General features: G+C 42.7%; 2 protein-coding genes and 1 long non-coding RNA gene across 3 annotated transcripts; 2 read left to right on the top strand and 1 right to left on the bottom strand.

Annotated features, from left to right (window-relative positions):
• Positions 1-2,628: 2,628 nt before the first annotated feature.
• LOC109626785 (heparan sulfate glucosamine 3-O-sulfotransferase 2-like) lies at positions 2,629-8,469 on the bottom strand. Its single transcript, XM_020082946.2, has 2 exons — positions 7,082-8,469; positions 2,629-3,977 (listed from the first exon to the last, which is right to left on the bottom strand). The coding sequence occupies exons 1-2, from the start codon at positions 7,600-7,602 to the stop codon at positions 3,359-3,361; spliced, it is 1,140 nt and encodes a 379-aa protein (XP_019938505.1). The 5' UTR covers positions 7,603-8,469; the 3' UTR covers positions 2,629-3,358.
• A 2,732-nt stretch (positions 8,470-11,201) lies between these two features.
• LOC138406065 (uncharacterized) lies at positions 11,202-12,601 on the top strand. The gene is made up of 4 exons (XR_011239729.1): positions 11,202-11,333; positions 11,736-11,933; positions 12,022-12,206; positions 12,338-12,601. It is a non-coding gene; the product is annotated as an uncharacterized lncRNA (long non-coding RNA).
• A 4,480-nt stretch (positions 12,602-17,081) lies between these two features.
• Positions 17,082-26,373, top strand: lrrc4bb (leucine rich repeat containing 4Bb). Its single transcript, XM_020082705.2, has 3 exons — positions 17,082-18,399; positions 22,219-22,807; positions 22,924-26,373. The coding sequence occupies exons 2-3, from the start codon at positions 22,565-22,567 to the stop codon at positions 24,913-24,915; spliced, it is 2,235 nt and encodes a 744-aa protein (XP_019938264.1). The 5' UTR covers positions 17,082-18,399; positions 22,219-22,564; the 3' UTR covers positions 24,916-26,373.
• The last annotated feature ends 266 nt before the right edge of the window (positions 26,374-26,639 follow it).

Genomic DNA, 26,639 nt, shown 5'->3' with positions numbered 1-26,639 from the left:
ATAGAGCTGCTGCTGCTCCACTGTGACGACTGGATAGACGCTCACCTGTGTGTGTGTGTGTGTGTGTGTGTGTGTGTGTGTGTGTGTGTGTGTGTGTGTGTGTGTGCCCAGCAAGCAACAGAAATGAGCTGCTGGCGAGTGTGTTGGCGAGAAGGCCGTGAGAGGTGCTGGAGCCACGCCGCCTCCACGGCCCCCACCTGGAGGTCGTGTGAGTTTAATGAATGTTAGGATGAGGAGAGAGTGAAGGAGAAGCTGCGTGGAGAGAGAAAGTGGGAAAAAGAAAATACTCAGACGTCTGAGCTGAGAAAGGGTCACACAGAGTGGAACATCTTTTATGACTTTTTTTTTCCTTTCCTTAACAATGCAGTGTAACCATTTGCAGACGAGGGGGAAGAGCAAGGAGCCTGAACACGCGAGTGGCTTTTCAGACTTCCTGCGGCTCGGCTCCCTAATATCACTGTCAAACACCAACACTTCTTCAAAGCCCAGTGTACTCTGTTACATGCAAATTTCAAGAGAGCTTCAGATGAAGTAACATTGGAACAGATAAAAGTGGCAGCAGACTTCTGAGGTACGGAGATAACAGCGAGAGGAGCGACGTGTCCTACATTTTCACTGCGAGCGGAAATCACAATTAATGAGCATTATTACTTAAGAAAACAGATCCTAGCAGTCACAGTGTTTTCACAGAAGATGAAGATGCTGAGTAACTCTCTGCTCCTCTGTCTCTTTCAGGGAATATCTAATCAATATGTACTGTCCATGCATCAGCTCACCCTTATGTACGATCTCAGTTTCTTGTTATTGATTTATTTATTTCTTGCTGCTGTTTGTTAAGAGCGACAATTTTATCTTGGAACTGCAAAGAATAGTTACAGAGTAAATATTTTGTGCTAAGAGGCTTCGATTGAATACTTACTGGGAATAGGAGGCAATTATGTTTGGATGGGACGGTGAACTAAAGGTTACTCACAATATATTGAATACAGCCCATTACAGCCCCCGTACTCTGTAAGTATAACCACTTTATTTTACTGCCCCTGGCCTAACAATGTAATACTATTTTCAGTGTCTGGATCAAAGTGGTGTCACCGAAAAATAGTTTCCATTAGAACGTTATTTCCCAAAGTATTTGATTTTGTAAATTTAATCATGTCTAATCTAATTTCAAAATAAATCATATGTAAGGTAAATCATTCCGGCTCCAGCCACCTAAGTCACATGCACAGTTCCAGCTATCTCTAGGCCCCACCAGCTCGTTTTCACTTCTCACCCAGTCACAGCCAGAGACGCTCGCCCGGAGCCAATCATCTGTAGGCTGTCAATGTTTGAAATGTTCTCTCTCACCCTCCTGTCTTGCTGCTGTCAGTTCAGTTCTGTGATCAGTCTCCACTTCCACCTCTGCACCACCTCAACTCTGGAAACTTGGTCATCTCCATCCAGAAGCGGCCATGAGACGTCCCATCTTCGTCCTCTGTCACTCTTTTCTATAAAAGTGTCCCTTAAAGGGTGAGTAGTATAAATAATGTATTATCATGTCATTTCAATATCAACACCTCTTCCCATAATTCTTTAGTTTTATAACTTAAATTATGACTTAACCAGAAACTCAGAAAATACTTTCCCTTTTTTCTAAGTCTTAAACACAAAGTCATTTCATCTTATTTTCCAAGCAATTGTCTCTAAACTGCTCCTTTTTTAATCTTGCTTTTAATTCATCTTAAGTCTGTTTTGGAGCCCTGCTAATATACCTTTCATTATTTCTAACTTATCTTCTTTCCTGCAAATCTTCTTTCTTAGATTGAACTCTTTAATCCATTGCTTTCCTTTCTCATGATTGTAAAGCGCTCAACTCCCGTTTCTTTTATTGTGCTTTATTAATACATCTGACTTGCCTTGCATAACCCCTACACTGTGCACCAAACCCTGCATGATAATTGGCATCCCATATCATAAATGTAATAAATCCTTAAGTTCCAAAGTCTTAACCATCTTATCAAATTGTGCGATATTGAATTTGAGGGGCTAATTGCTCACCACACACTGCCTCAGTTCATAAAATCTACTATAATATCTCCTTCATACATCACAGAAGGTTTTTCCTGTCTTCCTGCAGCCGTGCATCAGTCTTGCTGGAGCTCAGACGCTCTCCCTTTAGTATTCACACCATGTCGCCAAATCCAAACTTTTGCAGCAATCGTGCGACGCACAGTCCCAGAATCTGTTTGATAACCTGCCACGACGAGGTGTTCCCTGCTTTGTCTTTGAAAAAGTGATTGGAATTCCTCACGCCTACACCCACTCGTCGGCCAACTGCAAGCGAGGCGTCGCAAAAAACCTTACACAGGATGCAATAAACCTCGGAGGTTTTCACTGGCGACGCAGGTGACAGATATAAAAAGTGTCACAGCAGTCTAATCTGTCAAGAAGCACATTTTTTGCTGCTGAGGAGGACGGTACAGCACAAATTGAGCCACTTTCCAGGAGGTTGAGTAATGATGTCAATTTGTCAGTTCCATGAAACATTCTTTGATTTTTGGAAATTCAAGCAAAATCAGGACTTAAAGGATTAAAAAAAAAAAAAAATGGAATGAGCATGAATGTAAGACTTCACATGAGACAGACTCATTGTTTCATAATTGCATTTGTGCATCTCTTTCATTTAATTACGTTTATGGACGAGCATTGTGGGTAAGGCAGTGATACCTTTTGTAACAAAAATATAAACATGGATTTCTGCAGACATAAGCACAGAATACAAAGTGAGGTTCCGCTCGTAATAGCATGTATGAAAAAAAAAACCCCCAGATCTTTCACTCCGTATAGAAACTGATGAGACCAACGGTTAGGAACGTTAGGTGGGTCACACTTGTGTTATGGCTTTACACTTTGGATTTACCACCACAGTGCTGCAGCTTAATTCTACTCTCCCTGAAGACTTCGCTGACATTTTCCAAGGTCTTGCTTTCAAACCCCTGCCTTGATTAGTGAAGCAGGTTTTTCGAGAGGAACTAATCCCATTCCCTGGAATTTTCTCTCTCTCTCTTTCTTTCTTTCTTTTTTTACAAACGAGTCAGCAAACGGGGGAATCTAGTCAGCAGCAATCCACAGTAACAGGAGGAGAAATCATGTGATCCTGAAGCTGAAATGATTTCTATATCTAGCAACAAACAGGACGCTGAGGATGGCGGCTGGCAACCGATCGTGCAAGTGCAAAAGCAATGTCATCTTGGATTTTTCTTATTGGTGTTGAAAGAATAATACTGCGTCTGCTGTTTTGCACAAATTGTGTGGAGACTGCTGAGAGTTAGCCGTGATATATTACTATATTTTTCTTGCAGTATTTAAATACAAACTGTTACTCCCACTTAAAATCATGACCCACCATTTCATAAAACTTGACATTATAAGGTCTATAGAAGTCTCGCAGTTGCTCAATAGCATCTCTGTCTATCTGTACATGAGTCCTGCCCTTGGACTTGCCCAGGCAGCGCGGCGAGCCGCTGCTCTCAGGCTTCTTAAGGCAGGGGAAACCCTTGGTGCGGTTGAAATAGAAGTGTTTGTCCGTGACTATGCGCTTTAACCCGAGGAAGTCTTGCACCCGAGCCAGCTCCCCTGCCGGGTCTGTGATAAGACGCTCCCCACTCACAAAGTGGATCTGAGCCAGAGGGAAGTAGCGGAGCCAGTTTTCAAGGTGCAGAGCGTACAGGCCGATGCGGATGGCATTCCAGGACGTGTCTACTATGCCCAGGCACTGGTTCCTGAAGGCCAGATCCTGGAAGGTCGGCAGGTCGGGGGTTTTGGATAACGTCTGAGTGTAATCGGATATTGCACGAGTGACGGGGTCCCTCACCACCACGATGAGTTTGGTACTCTGGGACATGGCAGAGATCCGGCGTGGTGTTTCTTTAGTCACAAAGTAGCTCGGCGTCTTCTCCATTGTGATTTGGCTTTCAAGAGTCCTTGGCATTAAACCTCTGAATGAGAGATGGAAACACAAAATGAAAGTTCCAGTGAGATGAAGATTCCTCACTCACATTGACATTACTTTAAATGTTTTAATTACCGCAAATACTAAGAGACTCAGAGACAGAGGACATAATGTCCTTGTATTAAAAAGAGTGTATTAGATGCCTGCTGAATAGAGAAGAAGAATAACACATCATAATGAGAAGCTCCAGTTTGGCTGTGAACCTAGTTTCTCCATGGAAATGATAATAGCAGCAGTGAAGCAGTGTCACAGTGGTCTGTTGTCACTGGAGACTTGCAGACAGCTCTCCTCTGCATCAGCCCTGCATGGTTCAAGAGCAATAAATCACTCTGAAATGCAACAGAACACATATAGCGGAGTGACTCCGCTAGGTTACTTCTGGGTCTTCAAAGTAGGCCACTGTGCTCTTTGATAATAAAAGATTTGAACAGGTACGCCTTCACACAGTCTCAAGTTTGAATGGAAACCATCAAAGAACAAGGACAGACTTTAAAAAGAGACGGTAAATAGGGCTGTGAAATTAAAGATTAATTCATTTGATTAACCGCTGAATTAATTTGTTTATCATTTGGTTTAGATAACATCAGAAAACTGGAAATTCAAATTTTCTAAGTCCCACGGTGATGTGAAATGTTTTGCTTTGTCTGACCAGCAGCTTAGAATAATACGTTTAATTTGAACACAAGGAAAACAAGCTTTGATTTGGATTTTAGATATTAGGCGCTGATTAATTTTGGCAGCTATTATAATAACAAATTATTCAACAATATAATGCAGCTCTGTCTGTGAATCAACACTCCCGTGTGTTTTAAAGCATCGTAAATTGTGTTTTGAAAAACCCTTGATCTGCCACTGGTTCGTCGCTGACTCGTTTAGTCTATCTGCTGCTTTTACCCAGCTTGTCCCCAGGCTCTGTTGAAACTACCACTAGGGGGCACCACTTCAGGAATGCACACAAAGAATTTAATTACGCTGCGCTAAATTGAAAATAAATACTGTTGCATAAAAAAGGACACAGGTCATTTGAGAGGGGTGAGATTCAATTTCTGTGTTTACATTCTTGAAACATGTGGAATAACTGTGTTTGTGTGTTTTCCTCAGGAGAGCACGTCCACAGCCCACCTCGCTGCTCAGACTTATTGAACCGTTATTGCAATTCTTCTCGTTTGTTCTCTTCAGTCCGGTCACTATCTAATGTGTCCACGATCAGGAACTTCAGTGGTCTTTCATCACGTCTCTGTTCTCTTTTCTTTAAGCATGAAACTAAACATCGGCACATTGTGAATCGAAGCATGAACCATAATCTGGCCTTCACCGATGACTGTTTACATGTGTTTTAGAGAAGCAGCAGTTTATTTTGAAGGCATTCCTCCAAAAGTCAGCAGCTTGGCGTTCGACCTCTGCGGCTTTGACAGCTGCCAGTGAAGTTATGGTAATGGACGCAGGGTCCACGTCTGCGGGACGCAGCTCTGAGATAAAAGAGCTCCAGCCTCCGAGCGTCCTGAGGAGCACCAATTAGTGGAGATATTTCACTCCATAATTATTTTATGATACCACTGATACACGTACCTCCTGCAGGGTACATGACGGCCGATCATTAACATGAAATGTATTTGGAAATGGAGTGTGTTGTGTATTTGTGTGCATGTGTACACAATACTTCTAAGTCTGCTTTTTATTTGTAATAATGATCTAGATGCTTTATGTGTGTGACAGATACTTGATTATCTGTCCAACAAGGCAATTTTACAAGGATGACTTTGTTAAAAGTGCATCATTAAAGGTTTTAGAATCAATACATCATTCATTTTAATAGTCATTTCGAGATAACTAGCTATAACAGCCACAAACAAATGACACAGTGTCTCAGAGGCCTTGCAGCCGGAGGAGCCCTGTACGCTGCAGTTTACACTGTTTGTCTGCAGAGGTTGGATTTTATGAGAAATCGGATGAATTGCTCCACAGTACATATTGGAAAGAAAAAGAGAGGGCCACTGTTCTGCTGCTGCGAACAAAGCCCAGGATCCCAAAGTTTCTGGCGATAAGAACATAAAAGGAGTCAGAAAACTGCGGAAAAAACGAGCATGTTTTCCCTCCTCCAAACACAGCGAACTGTACACAGAGCGGCAGAGGGGGGGGGGCGCGAGGACTGTGCGAGGCCGACAGTGAGAAGATGGTTTAACATGAATCTCAGCTGCATTTACACCGATTACTTTAGTCTCAGGTTTCATGTCAATAATTAGAAGGCTACAGTAACAACGTCATGATTAGATGATAGATAGACTGAAAATAACCTCTTTAATACTAGTATGTTTATATCATCATCTACAACTTGAATCAATTCACTTCAAATTCCAGTTGTAGAAATTTAGAATTAATGAAAAATGCTAAGAATAAATTAGACGCTGGTTTACATTAATTAGATGTTTATATTGGCTAAATATCAGAATCTTCTATATCAAGGGTTCCCAAACTTTTTAACCCCAAAAACACATGATGTTAAGTACGCTGTGTACTCTAAAAGGGTACAAGTTTCAAGATACATTCAATATTGTGTGGCAACAATGAATTACTTAAGTGTTAAGGAGTTGTGCATGGAGGTTGGAATGTAATTGGAGCCTTTGCTTAAAGTGTGGCCCCTGGTTTAGAAAAACCCTAGATCCGTCAACATCTTAATTTAGCTTGTTAGCATGTTGACATTTGTTTACAGTGCAGAACAAGGTCCCTGTCTGTGTAACTGCAATATTTCAATAATACTTTGTGCAATATTTATACTCTATTTATCATGTTTACCTGTAATTATCATCATTGCTGTTTTTTATATTTTCATATTGCCCATATTTATCTATTTCATATTTTATAATGAATGTTCAATTATTATTTTGCTATCACCTTTGAAATGTGGCAAATTTCCCTCATTAGGAGACTGATAAAGGAAAATCTTATTTTAATTATCACACAAAAAACTTCAATTAAGGCTGATGTCATTTTCATTAACTTTCCAGGTATTTTGATGCTGAAGCAACAAACTGCACATTTGACCCGATGACCCTGGACTCTGAAGTGGACACACACCAGGTGAGCTCTTACCTGTACCACTCCAGGCCTCTGTCGTAGTTCCTGTCGAAGAAGTGCGTCTCTGTGCCAGCTGCTCGCACATCTGGATGGATCCTGATGAACTCCAGCACGGCTCTCGTCCCTCCCTTTTTCACACCAACAATGATGGCGTTCGGCAACTTTTTATTCCCAAACTTTGAATTCCCCATCAGAGGACTGGGAGTGTCGCTCCTGACGGTGAGGAGGTGGCTGGAGGAGGATGAAGCGCGCTGCTCGGGTTTCTTCTCCCGGGGCTGCACCTCGGCGCTGCTCGGTCTCGCCTCCAACTGCAAGACGCAGGAGAGGGAGGTTTTCTGGAGCCGCCTTTTGGCTCCATCGGCCGGGACGAGTTGACAGCTCGGCGGCGCATCACCTGACCTGTGCATGATGGTGCCGACCGGGAAGAGTGCGCAGTAGCACAGGTACGACAGGAACAGGGAGAGCAGGCAGATGGAGGTTCTCGTGAGCCGGTGCGAGAAGGGGAGAAGTCGACTGAGGAGGAGCACGCATGCCATCTCTCCATGGATATGAACAGTGCATGGTTTTCTAATGGATCCTCTCCTATATCCCGTGTGGCTGCTGTCAAAGTGGCTGAACTGCCCAACACACTCCAGAGCGGAAAAATGCGTAAAACTTCACTTCAACACTTCCATCACTTCATCATCACAATCCACGCGTCTCCCCGGGTCATTAAGACAACAGAAATCCCTGGCGGCAGCGCACCGACGTCCTCCTGCTCCAAAACTCCCGGCCGTCTCCATGGTAGAAGCGCACGAGGAGCGCGCTCTCTCCGGTGGCTCGAGCGCACTGTCAGCTCGAGACCTGCTGAGAGACAGAGAAATACTTCACCACGGTGACGTCAGAGCATCTTTGCAACTGAGAGGGGAAAAAGTCTCCAGCTCTCCCTCTCTCTCCTCCCTCAGACAACTGACTTCACCCACAGGAAACAGTCAAGATGAGTCCACAAGCCTTATTTTCATCCACATTTAGGAGAAGTCAAAATCGGAATATGTCCACATGCCTCTGGTGCAGATGTGGAGCAAGAAGCAAAAAGAAAGAATCGGTAAAAAAGGTTCACACATATTTAGGCTACATGACAGATGAACTAAAATCTAATCAAAATTCAGTCATTATCTATTCACCACCGTGTCGATGGGTGTGTTTGAGTCTGCAAAACACTTTTGGAGTTTCAGGCGTAAACAGCATTGCAGCTACATCCAATACAATTTAGTAAAACTCACAATAGAGAGAGAACTGCAGCAGTAAGGGGGTCACAGAGGGCATTCAGAATAAAAACATGGTGTAAATGATTCAGTTCTGAGTCTAATCTGAATGTTGGGGTTTACGGACACTTGGATGACACCACAGGAGCAGTATGGAGCCATTTTATGTTTTCTTCCTGTTCTTTTAAGTTTTAAGAAGTGGTCACCATTTACTTCAATGGGATTGGATTTGGCTGCAACAGTGTTTACCCCTGAAACTCCAAAAGTGTTTTATGGACTCAAACACTTCACCCACCCCTCCATCGGCACAGTGGTGAGAAGATAATGACTGACTATCCCTTTAAAAATGGAAAAACATCCATAACCATCCATCTTTTATGACAATAATTTTGCTCAATGATTAATACTTCAAATAAGCGTTTGATCACATAAACCATTTCCACATCAAGCTTTTGGTTGCTGTCATGGTTATAGTGTAGAACTTTACACTGCATTAATACATTTATTTATTTTATCATAGCTACAATTTTATCAATTACGACTTGACAGAGGAAATGCTCTTGATCCTCAAACACAACTACATCCACTGGGGACTAACAAACTGACAGCTGTCCACATATGTTCAGGTCAGTTCCCTTGGATGAAGGTTTTGTTTCAGTAATAACAAAAACTCTGAGCAGAGTTGTCAAACATCTTCTGTTGTTAGGTGAAACAATGAGTATTTCCCACAGCATGGCCACAGCATGGCTGGACTGTAAACTGTCTCGACCTTTTAGAGAACCAGGGATAACAAGGCCGTGGAGCAGTTGCCCACTTTGCTCAGCCGGTAATCCAGTCCTGAGAGGGTGTATCCTCTTGTGGCCTCAAACCAGTAATCTCGTCCCTGGGATCGCTCTCCTCTGAGCGGAGGAAGTGTTTGGGTGTTGTTGGTGTCAGCAGAGTGTGCAGGGTTGGGTCATCCCTCTTAGTTTCCCGATGACTGATACAAATGCAGACAAGCCCGAGGTGCAAACAGAAGAGGATAAAAACTCCCAGGACCGCGGATACACACAGGGAGGAGTCGAGGTGTCACAGAGTTGCTCCCGCGGGTGTCTGCGCCCAATCTCGGAGGCCTCTGATTAAAGAATGATTTATAGAGGCTGGTCGGAGAGGCCCGCTCAGCAATTCGTCTAGTGAATGAGATTTTTCCACAAGAAGAGGGCGGGTAAATCAAACCTTGGGGCGAGAAGTCTGCAACGCTCGGCGATAGGGCTCAGTGATTAAATGTTATAATCGCCTCTGCTGAGTGTGTGGGTTGTTTCTTTGTGGTGCCACTTTCAAGGATACTGATCCCTAAAATCAGTTTAGCCTGAGTTTAATTTAGAGAACATATGTCTTGATTTTGTTTATTACAGAGGTAATAGAGGTTAGCTTTGTGGACTGACGTAAATTATGACAGAAGTGCAACGGGGAGCAATTTAATCCCATGCTATTTGTTTTGCACTTATATAGAAAAAAAGATGATGTCAGAGGACGTCCTCTAAGAAAATTTAAAACCGATACAAGAAGCAATTTTTCTTCTTTCGTAATCTAACTTTTAAGGGAAACAAACAAAACAAAATAAAAGATGTGTCTGCACAATGCACACTGGAGTTTTCTTTATATAGCGGGATGGCTTTTGGAGATTAGTGAATAAAAGGCACTGACCACTCCATCAGCGGCACTGCATCATTTGTCAGAGCTAAGTGAAACCTGAAGGGGGAACGTCAGCCTGTCGTGACTCTGATCCGACAGTGGGCACAGATACAGATGATCCAGACAACGTTACACTACAGATGGATGAAGAATCGCTTCCACAGACCCACTTAACACCCCTTTAGTGAAGCAGTACACACACACACACACAAACTGAAATGTGTGTGTCAGTCAGAGAGTGATACAGTATTAGCGTATAAACACAGCTTCTGGGTCTCAGATGATCCAACCCAATCCAATCCAAACCAACTCAACTATATGAACAGACATTGTAGATCTGTACATTTAGCATTCACAATGAAGACTGACTGAGAGGGGACTCCATCCATCCATCCATCCATTTATTTTCTACCGCTTATCCTATGAGGGTCATACTCACATCAATCCCAGCTGACAATGAGGAGACACAGGGAGAAAATGCAAACTCCACACAGAAAGCCCCCAGCCAGGCCTGGATTAGAACGTCTTGCTCCTGAGGTGACAGTGCTACTCACTGGCCCACCGTGCCACTCTGAGGGTGGAGGATGGCTGCAATTGTTTTCGCTGCTTACTAAATCTCAAACGTACAATATAATCATTAAATATGTAGTTTGTGACTTCAGGTTCCCTCCTTTTTTGCAGGTAGAACCAAATGAGGCAGAAGTGTCACAACCACCTGGTGGATAAGATAAGATAAGATAGAGATTTATCAATACTTAAGGAAACTCTTGTGCCAGATCTTGCTCAATAACAGACAATTATGATATTATAATTTAGTATTAAGTATAAACATATAAAATAATGTGGAGTAAGAGAGGAACAGTTATTATATATTCAACAACAATAAATTAAGTTAGAAAAATATAAAAATATATTGTAAAGAATTTACTGAAAAATATTAATAGAAAAAGTAGATTGGGAAAAATAGAAGCAGGTTTTGCACATGGTAATGAACAAAGTATTGTACGTAATATCAATGGAAGTGATTTTGTACATGAAATAATAAGATGATATTTCACATGATGAAATGAAAAATCTGATATGTATATTTAATTCTATAAGAATATGAGTTTGAAAAGCGACTTTAACCTGAAGTTCCACTGATGTTTTTATTTCAGCTTTGAAATGTAGGAGGCTGCAGTTCTTTGAGAGCAGATTATTGTTACAGTACTGACCCCTGCTGGACACATCGTTGCAGTGCACCTACCGTGGATAATAATGAAAGTGAAAGTATGTGAACAAATGAATTCTGGTAAACAACAACCGGAGGCTAGAACCAGACAAACGGAGCAGGTCAACGACACAAAACAGTGAGTAGGGTCTGTGTGTTCACTGTCACAAGTCAGGTTACATCGTTAAAGTCCTGCTGGATGCAGCAACTGATGCTTACCTGAGAACATTATTCCAGCAAACACGGAAATAGGCTGTTACAGGACTCTGTATGGACGAATATACAATATATAACACTGCTATTTGATATCACGTCATTACCAGAAATGCCTTAGAACTCAGATTGTGTAGAAATTCAGATTTTGTGTTTGAGTGTGCGCACTGTGGGTACGTGTGTGTGTGTGTGTGTGTGTGTGGTGGGGGGGGTGTTGACATCATTGTCAAGACATTCTCATAAAGCTGGGATATCGGCCATCAAAAATATGATGATAAAATTACCCAGCATCTCCAGGACCACAATAATTTTCCTTTTCGCTTTTCAGGAAAAATGGGAAAACCTTCCATTTACTCACTCAAGGCTGGAAATAGTTTGGGGGCTGATGATGAATTTCTTAAAAAACTCACCAAGAAAGGTGCTAAGAAAGTTGAGTCGTTTGAGGAGAGTACCGTGACTATTGTCTTCTGTCCCATAACCACTCGTTATGAAACTGACCTCAACTCAGCACTTTCCAAATTACCAGGTAAACCTGCAGAAACCATAAGTGAAATGATGTTTTGTTTTGCCATGTAGCTGCAAACTGTGATGTGTGTTTTCTTTCTTTGTCAAAGAAATAGGAAGTCAGAAGCTGATTGTGGTGGCGATGCATCCCACTTGTAACCCAAACTATACTACACCAAACAACAGAGAGCTGGACCGTCCAGTCACTCTGGCAGTCAACTGTCTCTTTCATGAAAAAAATGGACTTTTCAAGTGTCCTCAAAATAAAACAGCATACAACATGGTTCGCAAAGAGGTAATCACACAAGTTCTGCATTGGTGTTGCAATATATAAACAATTCAAAATTAAATATCAAACAATATTCCTTTATGCTTCCTGTACGTATAACATAGATTTTGATGCTTTTTAATTTTCTTTCTTTGCAGCTGGGTCTCAAATGGAAGAGGTTAACCAAATTAGAATAAGGGATATCATTATGAAAACAGAAAAAAAGATCTGCACAATAAACAGGAATTCTTTAAATGCTGGACCAAAGGGAAGATACTTCTGGTTTTAATGCATGTACATGTTTGTGATTTCTCATTATTGATCATTTTTCACGATTTACCAACTGTGTGTGTAAATAACAAATTGAGGCTGTAGGATGACGCTGGCTTGTAAATTCCAAAATAAAACTTCTTGTGCACTTATACTTAGTCTGGTCATTGTGTCCTGGCTCAGTTCTTTGCCAGAGGTTCTGTACTCGTCCTCTCCACCCGTGTCGCACAGTGGCCCAATAGGAAGCCAAGAGAACAGACGCGGTGCAGCACAGAGACTGAGCCCCTGCAGCTGCATTGATCTCGTTATCATTCATCTGACTCTTCCTCATTACATGCTTGGAGCTGTGTGCCACTCCCATAGCCAAAGTCCTATAAATTTGGTGATGGACAGAAAGCCAGAGTCTGCTACCAATGCATTTAAAACACATTTTAAGAACATGCATCTCTGTGCTGTTAGGCCTAGGCACATTGATGCTTTGAGCTAAATGCTAACCATCACTGTCCCATGCCGCATGGTAAAATTGTTTTGGCCCAAACTTGGCCCACTATGTCATGTGATTTTGTTAAATACAAAATTGAATTGAATTGAGAACATTGATTGTTCAGCAGGTATAATGAACTGTTAGCATGTTAGCATGCTAAATTTTATATTAAACAAAGTAAAGCACAGGCTGATGTGCATGTCCTTAGTTTTGCAGTTAAGGCAAACTAAAAACGTACCCAATAATGGGGCTAAAAAGTTATTAAACTGTATTCTGAGGGGAATGGAATATCAATATAAATGTCACGGCAATTGAGTAATTGATGTGACATTTCAATCGAAACCACAAATGTGAGTGTCATGGTGGCACTAGATGAAAGAGTAAAGGGATCATCAAAGTCAGACAGATTCATCCTCGGGGATGAATTTCACTTATATTGCTACTGCTATACCTGTATCGCTAGCATGACGACAATATCATCTTTACTTGCACAGGATCTTAAAATAGTGCATAATATGTTATTGTTTATCCAGAAAATGACCCAAATCAACCTCCTTAGAGCAAAATATAAAGACATCAAGTGATATGCCCCTAATGTGCTGTATATATTCTATGTGCCAGCAGTTGTGCAGGGGGTGGCAGTATTGGTTGTAAAACAAGTTGTCCTCGGCAATATGTGTGTTGTCTGCCTTTGGTCTTTGCAGCAGTGACCTTGCTGCTGTTACTTTCCCTCAGCTCTCCCGTTTGATTTGAGGCGACACTAACGATGACGTTTTTCTTGAATAAGAATGTTTTGCCAAAGCGTGCAAATTGCGCTGAGGCATTAGCTTGGCACAATGTTGGACACTGATTCCCCTGCGATAGCTTGTAAATTGTGTGCTGATCTATGATGGTCTGACTCTTTGTGTTGCTGACTGTGTTGATTCCTGCGAGCCTGGAATAATAATCACCTTGTAGAGGTAGAAACTCATGTGTTCTTTCATGTATTGACCCATAGTCTGTTTTTGTTTACTGCAAGGTCGGCTTTCTTGGACATTTATTTTATCATTTTGCATTTTGCGATCATGATGTTAAGATATCTCGACATACGAGAAAAGCTTTCATTATGGTCAGTGGCTACTTTCTGTAACACCAAACTTCAGAATGTTATCTTTGTTATCTGCTGTAAAATCCCAGTAATCCCAGTAGAACCTTTCTTCCTGCGGAACCTTTAGTTACTCCTAAAGCTGGTCTTTGATTGTGACCCTTGTCTTTTTCCTCAGGGTGTAAGGTTTTAGAGACTTTTCTGTACTTATAGTTGGTAAATACATTTTAACAGTGTTATTAGTGTCTTTATCTCTGCCAAGGAGATTATGTTTTCATTAGTGTTTATTAGCACCGCAGCCCGTCAGCACATCCTACTAGATATTACTTTTAGGTCTGAAATTTTCCACTAAGCTGTCAGAGTTGTTCCATCTGTATGTTAGCAGCGTTACACGCACAAACTACAGGAAGCATTACCATGAAACTTGGCTCCACCAAGGACGTGTCAAACCCATAAAATATTGGTGTGGATCTAGACCAGGGGTTGGATCCAGGGATAATTTGTTCTCTTTCTTTAACATTGTGAGATAGGGCTTTTGCTACATTTCCATTGATTTCACAGAGAATACCTCATGGATCTTGATGAAAAAAAATCTGGCATGTTTAGGGGACAGATATTTGTAAGTTGCGACATAGAGCAGATCCAAAGAAAAATCCAGATCTAGTGACTCTAAGGGGACAATTGGGTGTTGGTAGTGGTATGAAAAATATCTGATTGTTATTTAAGCTAAAACATGATGTGTTTAGCATAATAGTAATAACTTGAAGTGATTTCTGGTTGCACTTCAGCTCTTTGGGCACAAGGCGGCAGCAGAAGATGACATTTTCTCTGCTTAAGACTCTGGCTGCTTGTCGGGTTCATCAACTGAATTTTCACTGGATACTGACAAACTTGATGGTGCAGACACAGAGTCTTGACTCTGAAAGTACAAACTAGTGAAAAAATAAAGACATGTTGCATAACATTAAAGCAGAACTGGTTATAGTACATGGTACAAAGTATTAAATTCAAGACACAAGAATATAGATTTCAAATTGTTTAGAGGGAAAATCCCTCGGAACTGTGAAACCTATTAGTTTTGGTCTTTATATAATAATCTCACAGCTTCATTTAAAACCTTATTTCTAAAATGAATAATAGTTCAAATACAAACAATTAATCAATTTTAAAATCAGTGCCAGTCAGTTGAATTCGAATCAATGAAAATGACATTTATTTTTCTTGACTTCAGATTGAATGACGTTCTTTAACACACTCCGACTGAATCACTAGAATACATCCCCTCTGCATCAGTGCACATTCTGCAGGCACCACATCTGCATATGAACGTGGACACACGCCAGCACACAAACAAACAGACGCACACATACATTCCCTCGCATTCGCGCACACACACAAACACACACACACAAACACACACACACAAACAAACACACTGTGTACAAACCCAAAGTGAGTTCTCACAGACAGGAAATGATGTCAGTTCTTGTCTCCAAGGAGATGGAGGCAGTTGCTAAGATACTGTGACACTAGGATTTTTCTCTCTATTTTCTCTCCCTCTCTCTAACATGCACACACACACACACACACACAGGAATGTCACCATGAATAACTCGAAACTCTCTCTTATATCTCTCTTATTCTTTTGCACAGATGGCACAGAGCACCATTCCAACTTTTTCAGTTTCATTCCTAAAAATAACCACCAGAAATGTCACTTTGTTCACAATCCCAATTGGACACTCGGGCCATTAAAGAGATCACTAATTCTCTTCAAACACATCTAATATAATCACTGCTACAAAAATGATTCATTGTCAATCTTCTGCTTTGAAATGTGCACGATTCCTCCCTGCCAGAGCGGCGAGGCCCGTAGCTACACCATGGAAGTGATGGATGTGTATCAGCCCCCCCTTCTTCTGAGCGTGAGCTGCACCTCTCCACTGCTATCAGCATGCCACATATGTCTTGGCACTAGCATGTTACTGCCAAATCCTCATTGCCCTCCCTTTCTCCTGCCCTGTGGCTCCTAACACAGCATTAAGAGTTTAAGGGGGCTTGGGTTGTATTGGAAATGCCATGCACTCGTCCTCTGGATAGTTGGATTAGCTCGCTCCGCTGTATTTCTACTCCAAAAGCCTTCCTGTACTGATGACACAAGCAATACAGCGATGAGTGTTTGTTCATTTACTGTGCACAAATGCATGTCCCTCTCCCTCCCTGCACTCCATCGCTCCCACACACATGCTCAAGGGTGCTGGCGTGCACACAAACACACACACAAGCATACAATACGTGCATAAGGGGAATATCAGATTCAATGTGCAATGACACAGTGAGGACATAGAGTGGAGAGAGGGGGAAGGAGGAAGAGCAGAGGCAGAGGGTGGGTTTGGCATGGGTGGCGTGGAATCTCTTTTAAATGGCGCGGGGGTTGGAAGGCAAAAAAAAGATGCACCGAGAGAGGAGACGAGAGGCAGAAAGGCAGTGAAAGGCAGCGAGGGTCGAGCAGAGAGGCTGGATGTGGGCTAAGATTTCAGCTTGAGTGAGAGGGAATGAGGAGAAGAGGGAGAAGGAGGGAAAGGAGGAATATCCTCTGCACCACTGTGTGACTAGAAATTTAATAGAGGGGGAGAGATAGAGAGAGAAAGCGAGGGAAGTAGAGAGGGGTAGATGGGTGGGAGAGAGAGCGAGGGAGAGGGAGGCTGAGGAGGGGGAGGGGAGAGGAAGAGAGAGGCAAAAGGCACAGAGACCTCATTGCTGTGCGGCTTTCAGCAAAAGCTAGTGGTCGTGAACAATGCTCACTACGGCATTCACGGGGAGAGGGAGGGGAGGAGCGAGGGAGAGGGTGAGGAAGAAGGGAGATGGAGAGGGAGGTGGGAGAGTATATATCTTGGGGGTCTTTCTGAAGCAGTGCTGGCCTGCTCTGTCCTTTGACCTTTACTGTGAGCTAAGACGGACTCAGATTTATTTTTACGCACAAACTAGAGGACACAGAGCCACAAAGGGCTGCTTCTCTCCTCCTGCACACATCTATCAGGGGGATGATGATGATGGTTTAGAGGAGCCGAGGCGCTTGACACGTGTGGACAAACACACCACGAGGATCAATACGCACAGGCCACGCATGCAGAGAGAAAGATCGGCATCTCTTCAATGACTAAATCTGTCTTTATCGGCTAATAACTTGCTGACTTTCTTTCCATTCCCCTAATTGAATCCATTCAGTATTACTCAATTTATGCACATTAGCAGAGGATTCAAATGGTTTGGGTTTTATGATGTGCAAACCTCACAGGGTCGCAGGGCGTGGATGCTGACAGTGGGTCACATCTGGCGGCCGGTACAACTTTAACTTCACCTCCGAGATCCGCTCCGGGGAAGAAATAAACAAATACTCAAAGTGCAAATCTGCAGAACACAGAAGTCACTAGTTTGCTAGATTACCACTGAGCATTCATTATGGTGTATAGGCCTCATACTCTTTCAGGCTCAATGGGCCGGAGATGTTTGTCACTGCAGATGTTTGGTGGCTTTTGTGGTTAAACAGGTGCCCCCATGGCACGGTGGTGAACACCGAACACACTGCAGAGCTTAATATCTCACTTTAGCATGAGTAACACACTGACTCAGATTAATGATCGTTGAGTGCTGCTGAGTCATATTAATACATACTCATTACATGACTGGAGCACAGATCATATTTAGAAAACAAAAAACCTGCAGAAAAAAAAAAAAATATATATATATGTTTATATGTAGATCTGGTGACAGCCAGGTTTGGATGGAGATGTTTTATCCAGAAGTCCTTGGTCCTCCATCTACTCTTCTAATGCTGCCTTAGTGGGATTCAGGCTGAAACATACGGAAAGTGCGTAAAAGGAGTCGCTTATGCTGGACGCAAAATGCTCTGCCCAGCGGGCGCCGTCGCGTTTTGCTGCCTGCGTTCCTCCCCAATGATGATGATAAGGCGCACGGATGCACTCGTCCAGGACCTCGCTCCTACATGTGACAATACCGACATCATCTGCTCCAGCGACCCTTAATCTCATCTCTGTGTTTTTATTTATTTGCCAGAGTTTGTGTGTGTACATGTGTGTGTCTGTGTGAGTGTGTGTGTGTGTGGATTCTGTTCATCTTTAACCTGCCATCACTGTAGCCCCCCGCGTTGCGTTGGCGCTGCGGATCTAGTCCACGAGAACAAGAGGCAGCTCACAGCCGCGGAGACAAGCGAATCAATTTAGGGGGGACGAGGAGAAAAGGAGAGACAGACAGCGAGGCTGGAGGAAGGAGAAGAAAAAAACGGACGATCGGGGAGGAGAAGGAGGACGAGAGGAGAGGAGAGGAGAGAAAACATCGAGCATCGCGCCGCAAACATTGAGGTACGTGTGGATATTGGATGTACAGGTAGAAAAGGGGGTGAAATGGCCGGCGTAATTATTGCATGTTACCCAACATGCATGGATGCTGGAATCGCTCGTGAAATGATGGAGATCGGATAATGAAATGTTGCACGGAAGCGTAATAATCAGTACATCTTTAATACCAGTATAAAGATAAAGCTGTTATGTAGTGTTGTCTGTGCGGTGCTCATTGCAAACATATTTAAAAAAACAAAAAAACATGGCTCCTTATGTAAGTGTTTTTCTACACGTCCACACATTTTCCATATCTCGGCCATATGGATTATTCTCGGGGTGCAGTCGTGTTGTCATTACCCCAAAGACGGAGAATGGATGCAAGCCATTTTGTAATGCAGCATGTGCAGAATTAGGCCTATTCAGAATTTCAATTGCGTTCCCGAGAAGGTGCGCCGTAGTGCGCGCAGCTGCATAGATGAATAAGGCCATTCTGTTGAATTGTAGGAGATATTATGCCGGGGGGTGGGGGGGCTATATGATGAAGAGAGGTCGCAGATAAATGAGAAGATGCACGTTATGTCCTCTTTTTCTTTCTTTCTTTTTTTTGTGTGAGTATTTTTTATACATCCATCTGTTGGAGGATTGAGAGAATATACTTGTCATCATTTGCGGGTGGGGGTGGGGGGATTTGGCATCAGCCTGCAATTCCATCTTTAGTTTTTTAAATATAAGCAATGCTCATCACTATAAACTGGTGAAATGCATCCCAGCATCCTTCCCTGATTCCCACGTCCTGAATCAGTCTGGTGTTGTCATAGTTACAGTAGATGATGTTGGCCCTGCTGCACCTGAGTCGCTTTGTGTTCATCTCCAGACCGTCGGTAAATACATGAGGTCTAATTGGGCCTTTGCGTAGGCATGTATAAAGGAAACATCTCACGGCCATCATAGATGTTTTAATGAAAACAACAGGACTCTGCCTCTTCATAAACCTTAATGACTCTTTTGAGGGGGGGGAGCGGGGCATTGATACAATCAGGCGCTTACGATGATGTGATTGGTTTGTAGCAATTGGTCAGCAGCTTGCAGCTAATTTGTCTTTTCACGACTGAGCGCTCTCTCAGGCCTGATCGAATAATCAATATATACATGGTTGCAATCTGCTCTTGACATGGAAAAACGGCAGAGATCAAGAAAGAGAAAATACCTCTGAGTGCAATTGGTTGGAAAACATACACCGTGTCGTAAACCCCAAAGAGCGAGGATGAGGAGGGAGGCCGCGGGCGACAGAGTTGGCCCTAAGATGAGTCAAGGTGTGATTTTCTGAAAATAAAGGCCGTCATCTGCGTATATGTGCTGTTGCTCCCTGGTGTGCTGGAGAACTTGACGCCAGGTCAAGGCAACAGGCGTCCCTGCTTGTGGATTCAAGGTCTGTTCATGCAATTTTAACCTGTGTAGTTTACGTAGATGGTTAAACTGTCTCCCCTCAGCGACGCTGGCTCTGTGAGAAAATGCTCAGTTCCTTCACTGATAAGAAAAAGCTAAACATGAAATGCATTTGAGCATTTTGCCCCCCCCCCCCCCCCCCCCATACTTTTGCCGATTTCAGAAATGGTGGCAGTGTCTGGAGGAATTCTTGCAATCCCATTTAACTACTATTGTTTTAAAGATATCCATTTAAAAGAAAAAGCACTACCTTTCTGTATTTTCAGTACCAGTGTCTTGAAAAACAAATTCTGATTGGACAGCAGTGGTGTGATCAGATCTTTGGCCGTGCTGAATATTCATGATGTTGTGTTTTGATGCCTCCATGAATCATTTTCTGACGAGCTAATCATTCAAACCACCAGGCCGCCATTCTGGATCAGATGCAATTCTGACGTCTGGAGCAGACACTGAGGCATTTTGCCTCTTTTTTTTTTCTCTTTTTTTTCCAACTCAAAGTCAAATAATTGAAATGCACAATTACCTGCTGGATGTGGATGAGCGAGCAAGACAGAGACTCTATGAGAAAGGACAGCAGTGTAAAGAACAGCATTAGGAGGAGTGTTGCAAAGGGGCTGCATACTGTAACATGGAGGTTTAGAGATTTGTATTCGTAAATCTACATTTCGTCTCGAAGCGGAGATGGATGATGTTTTGTCAGTTCTGTGTGGCATTTGCACCCAAGTGTGTGTGTGCGTGTGTGTGTGTGTGTCAGAGTGAGAGAGAGTCTGTGGCAAGTGCACAGCATCTGAAAAAGTCTATTTTTAGCACACACTCCCTTATGACCTTTCTTAATAGCTGCTTTAAGAGTTCTCGGAGCTATGTTTTTAATAAAGACGGATGTTGACCTAATCCTCAGACCTTGTAGATATTAAGATTCATGGCAGGTTTGTTCGCTCTGTTTTGATATCGAAGGCCAAGGTTTGACTGTGTGCTCCGTCAGGTTCCCCTGCGCTTATGTAAATATACATTTTCATATACGTAGCTGGATTTGCAAGATCCAGTTTTTGATTCTCCAAGTGTCTCTTTAGCAAAAGGCCATTCATTGTATAGGCTGTCTGCAAATGAGGAAATACGCCTTAAACGTTATGTTAAATATACATTGATTTAGACCAAAAAGGTGTTACTGACCGGTTTTGCACGGCAAACGTTCATCAGGCTCAGCTAAGCACAGTAATGTGGAATAGGGCACTGGACAGTAAAAACACAAGATGGTGAGTGAGCAGGTTGCCACAGCAACAGTGTTTCTGGGTGGAGATGCTAAGAACTGCCATGGAAGCTTTTTTTTAAATAACCTGTTTATCAGAGAGTCAAATACTTACACAAATAAGTGTATCCTTTTTATATATAAAATCAATTATGGTAACACAGTGGTCACATAATCTGAAAGGTAACAAAGATCCTCTTGTTTGTGTTCAACAGAAGACACAGGGTTGTGACTGGCCGAATCTTAGTGTCGAGCTTGAGGAAACAACGAACACTTTCTCTTCGGTCGAATCATTATAAGGGAACGAGAACCAAGCATTTCTAAATTTAGTGAGTCTGCTGATGCTCGCAGCCATTTCTGTTTAGAGAAGTGTGTGGCACTCTCTCAACCAAAGTCACAAACAATACACACGCATGCATTAAAAGAGCCATGACAGTATTTTTGCAACATGGTCACAATGCAGTTTTCGTTTTTGCCTTTGTTTCACTAGTTTCAAGTCGGAGATGTTGTCTGATTGTGTGTCACTTGTTGTACACAGAATGGGCATTGCAGTAAAATCTCAGGAGTCAATAATCATTCCCTCATATCTTAATTGCTAAATTACTTCATGCAGGCATCATTTGTTATCTCATTTGTAATGCTGTGCTGCTGCCTCATGATGGATTGCATGAAACTCTGCATTAACCTTAGGTCTAGATGAGTCCCACCGGCAGCAGTAATTGCATCCAGCAACTTGGAATTCCTTTAAATGCAATATTCTACTTCTATCAGTGTGTATCTGACTTGACAAATGCCGGCATCATAAAGTGGACGATGAGATGACACTGCCATTCTAATCATTAGACTGCTGCACTCGTGACCCAGCTTGAGCTTTTGCAAATTTTGTAGCCATTTCAGACACGCCATGACCCAGATGTTGAGTTCAACCTATAAAGAAAATGGCAGCGGACTCACCAGCGAGGCTACAGGTCACAATTCTAGAGGCACCTCTTTGGAAACGAAAGCCAGACTCCGCTTATCATGCAGTCTGGTGACAGGATAGTGTCATATTTTTGAGATATAAATTCTGTGTGATGAGGCTAATATCACCACTGCACACTGCACTTGCTTGACCTCTTTCCTATCTCTGCTTTTCTCTCCCCCTACAGTGAGAAGCACTTGCCTCCACAGAGACAACACATTCAGGAGCAACCCCACCCCCACCCTCCCGAATTTGATTCATCTGCAAAAGATTGTCATGGGAATCGAAAAAATGACACGTTGAAAGTTGTTTGTAAAAGATTTGTCAAAGAAGCATGAGCAAAGTAAAATAAGAATCTGTAAATGATAGATTTAATATTTTAATATTACATCACATTGTGTTCTGTGACTGTTTAAAGGAGGAAATAACTGTATAAGAGGATCAAATATGGACATCAAGATAAGCACTTAAATTCCCTCATTTGGAGGTGACTTAACATTATTGCAATAGGGGTGGGTCATGACTCAGTTGCCATGCGTGTTGTCACGGTGACCAGCCCCTGTGCCCCTTCCCCCCTCCTCTGGTTGGTCCAGCTTTTGTTGTGGTTTCACAACCATGGACCTCAACTCGCAGAGGCGGCGCCCCCCTGCCCCACCCCGTGCACCTGCTCCAATCAGGCGAGCCGTGTCATCTGTACAAGGAAGAGTTTAGATCAAGTCCCAGAGAGTATTTCAGAAAACACAAGATACCTCAATCTACAAGAAAACACCATTCAGGTAAATATGGCTTCATCTACGAGACGATCACACCTTCACACTGAGTAAATAGAAGTTGACAGCCGTAATTCTGATGTTGCTACAACTTGCCTTCATGTTTTTTGTTTCCACACTAGGTGATCAAGTCTGACACTTTTAAGCACCTGCGGCATTTGGAAATCCTCCAGCTCTCCAAGAACCACATCCGACAGATTGAGGTGGGAGCTTTCAATGGCCTCCCCAACCTCAACACGCTGGAGCTTTTTGACAACCGTCTCACAGTTGTACCATCACAAGCCTTCGAGTACCTCAGCAAGCTAAAGGAACTATGGCTACGAAACAACCCCATCGAGACGCTGCCGGCATTTGCCTTTCATCGTGTTCCCTCTTTACGCCGTCTCGATCTCGGGGAACTCAGGAAGCTGGATTTCATCTCAGAGGCTGCCTTTGAAGGTTTAGTAAATTTACGCTTCTTGAATCTTGGCATGTGCGGCTTGAAGGACATCCCTAACCTCACCCCACTATTACGACTAGAGGAATTGGAGCTGTCTGGGAACCAGCTGGGTATAGTTCGGCCTGGATCCTTTCAAGGCCTAGCATCACTTCGCAAGCTGTGGCTAATGCACTCCAGAGTGTCAGTCATCGAACGCAATGCATTCGATGACCTCAAAAACCTGGAGGAGCTAAACCTCTCCCACAATTCCCTGCATTCCCTGCCTCATGACCTCTTCACCCCTTTGCACCCACTGGAGAGGGTACATCTCAACCACAACCCTTGGGTATGCAACTGTGATGTTCTTTGGCTCAGCTGGTGGCTGAAAGAAACAGTTCCCAGCAACACCACATGTTGTGCTCGCTGCCATGCGCCTCCAGGTCTAAAGGGCAAGTACATTGGGGAACTAGACCAGAGCCACTTTACCTGCTATGCCCCAGTGATCGTTGAGCCACCCACTGACCTCAATGTCACAGAGGGCATGGCTGCTGAGCTGAAATGTCGTACTGGAACATCAATGACCTCTGTGAACTGGTTCACTCCAAATGGCACTCTGATGACCCATGGATCGTACCGAGTTAGGATCTCAGTGCTTCATGACGGAACGCTGAACTTCACAAATGTGACCGTGCAAGACACCGGGCAGTACACTTGCATGGTAACCAACTCCGCTGGAAACACCACTGCAACCGCTGTGCTCAATGTGTCTGTGTCAGATCCCAGCAACAGCTACAGTTATTTCACTACTGTCACTGTGGAAACAGTAGAGACAGTAAGAGGAGAGGAGGAAAACTCGGCAAGACAGTATATTAATGAGACCTTCATAGGTTTCCCAAATCCTACTGTTCAAAGAGGGGTGGTAGAGGGGAGACCTGGCACCACTATACCTCCCTCGCCTTTCTCTCCATCCTCACTGTCCCCACGAGATAACAGAGTTCCTGAAAACTCAGTGACTGTGTCCATAATGGATGTAACTAACATTCCAGGCCTGGATGATGTTATGAAAACAACTAAAATCATCATTGGTTGCTTCGTGGCTATCACTTTTATGGCAGCGGTAATGTTAGTGGTCTTCTATAAACTCCGGAAGCAACACCAGCTACATAAGCACCATGGCCCCGCTAGAGCCATTGAAATTGTCAACGTAGAAGATGAGATTGGAGCTGGGGCAGGAAGTGGCATCTCAGGTGGTTCAACGATGAATTCTGGCGTGGGTGGAGAAGGAACCCTGAGGATACATCATCCTGAAATAGTCAACCTCCCCAACATTGGCCGTACAGATACTCTCAACCATTACTACAAGACCCATCATTTCAACAACAACGTGATGGGTCTCAGTATTGGCGGTGAAGGGATGGGACCAGGAGGGATCATGAGTAGCAAGAACCTGCAAGGCCAGGATATCCCCATCTCCTGTACCTCAGTCCCAATCTCTACATCTAATATGCTCAGCTCATCAGGCAATGGCACCAATCCCAATTCTATGTCCCCACCGATGCCGATGTCTCTCCCCATGCCTACTATGGGCTTACATGGATCAATCAAGGGTTTCATGGGCCAAAACCAGAATCCTCAAATGGAGCCTCTTCTCTTCAAGGGCAACTCGAAGGAAAATGTTCAAGAGACTCAGATCTAAAAAACAAAAGCAAGGAGTATAGAGAGAGAGTGAGCAAGAGTCGGAGACAGAGAGGGGATTGATGTTGAGTTTATGCACGGAATGATTAGACACTAAGAGTGCATTGACGTTACACCAGGAGAGAGGATAGACTGACACTGCAATACAGAAACACATAGACTTATTCATGACAGTGTACTGAACCAAGGATTACCACAATGTGTTTGTAGTAACGATCATGGCCATGGAGATCAAGGAATGGACATTGCTACAATGTAAATCTGTGCCAAAGCAAATGTTTTTTGCAGTTTCTACAAGCTGTGTCCTCGTAGGGAAAAACTAGCCTTTCTGAGTAATCAGTCCCCAAATCGTTGTTGGCCAGCAGAGATGAAAGACATGCACAGCACTTACCACACTGAAGATCGGAGATATTACAGAAAAAAAAAAATTCGAAGAGACATTTTTCTTCCACACAAAACGCAAGCCACACTCTCTCTCAAGTGACTCAATAGACTCCCTCAAGGTGAAAATTATGTAGGCATAAATAGATGGACAAAAAGGTACAGTGCAGTACAAACTACTGTGAAAAATCCACAAATTATATAAATATATTTTCATTTAAATATGTATCATTGCAGACTCCGATGCAGAGATATTTTGGGGTGGATGTATAAGCTGGTATAGTTTGTTTCTTTGTGAATAATCAGGGGTGGCGATAGCGATGGTTGGTTATGATACATGTTTTAAGTTTGGCTACTTCTCAGAAACATAAGGGCTCAATTGCAACACTCATTGTGAATCTTTGAATTGGCTTTGTGACATAAAGTCCATTTAGGTTGTAGAACAGTAAATGCAGATCTCTGTTTGACAAACTTTTGTCTGTTGCTTCAGTAATAATCATTACAAACTTTTGTGTTCTAAGAGTGTATTATGTATTTTGTAAAAGCCAGCTACTTGGTATTTGAATTTGAAGATTCTGATACTTAAATGCCAGCATCAAATAATGGTAAAATTATGTTCCACAAAACATGGAAAGGTAACTCGATGCAAAGTTCTGTATGGATAAAAATAAAAGTGTTGACAATGTGTTATTTAAATCAGATCAGTAGCCAGATATTTGCTTTTAGACAGGAATTTGATATGACCTCCTTGCTCATGGTTACCATAATCATGCCATAAAATGCTGTCATAGGGATGATCAGACATCTATCTACAGCAGCATTGAAGAAGGGATTAAAACATCCATCTTTGGATGATTGGAATGAATGGAAATGTACAGTATATTAATAATAATAATGTCTGGTTGTATGACAATTGTAAGATCCACATTTTTACAGTGTAACTTTCATATGTTAAATGCCATTTACGCTTCTTGCGTTTAAACTATGTATTTCTTTATTTTTGTTAGTTTGATATACTGTGTACAGTTGTCTAGCCATGTATCATTACGTGTGAAATAAATCAATCATATATTGGGTTGTGCCGGGTCAATGTGGCAACCACATGAGTAAAGAGTGAGACATTATGCAGGCCTCTGTACTAAACCTGGATTGAATGTATGGTTTGTGGTTTAGCCATTAGTCACCCTGGTAATGACAGGTGCCATCTGCTCTACTAACATGTCCAGACAGGCTTTTAGTCACTCTCCTATAGTTGCTCTGGTTTTGCTAAATTAGTGTTTTTGAAGAACTAGATGATGTTATTCCTAATGAAGGTGCTTTTGTCTGAAGTTAGCCCTCGATGTG

This window comes from Paralichthys olivaceus, chromosome 21 (genome assembly GCF_024713975.1).
Source record: "Paralichthys olivaceus isolate ysfri-2021 chromosome 21, ASM2471397v2, whole genome shotgun sequence".
Classification (NCBI taxonomy): Eukaryota; Metazoa; Chordata; class Actinopteri; order Pleuronectiformes; family Paralichthyidae; genus Paralichthys; species Paralichthys olivaceus.
This window is presented reverse-complemented; position numbering and strand designations above follow the sequence as displayed.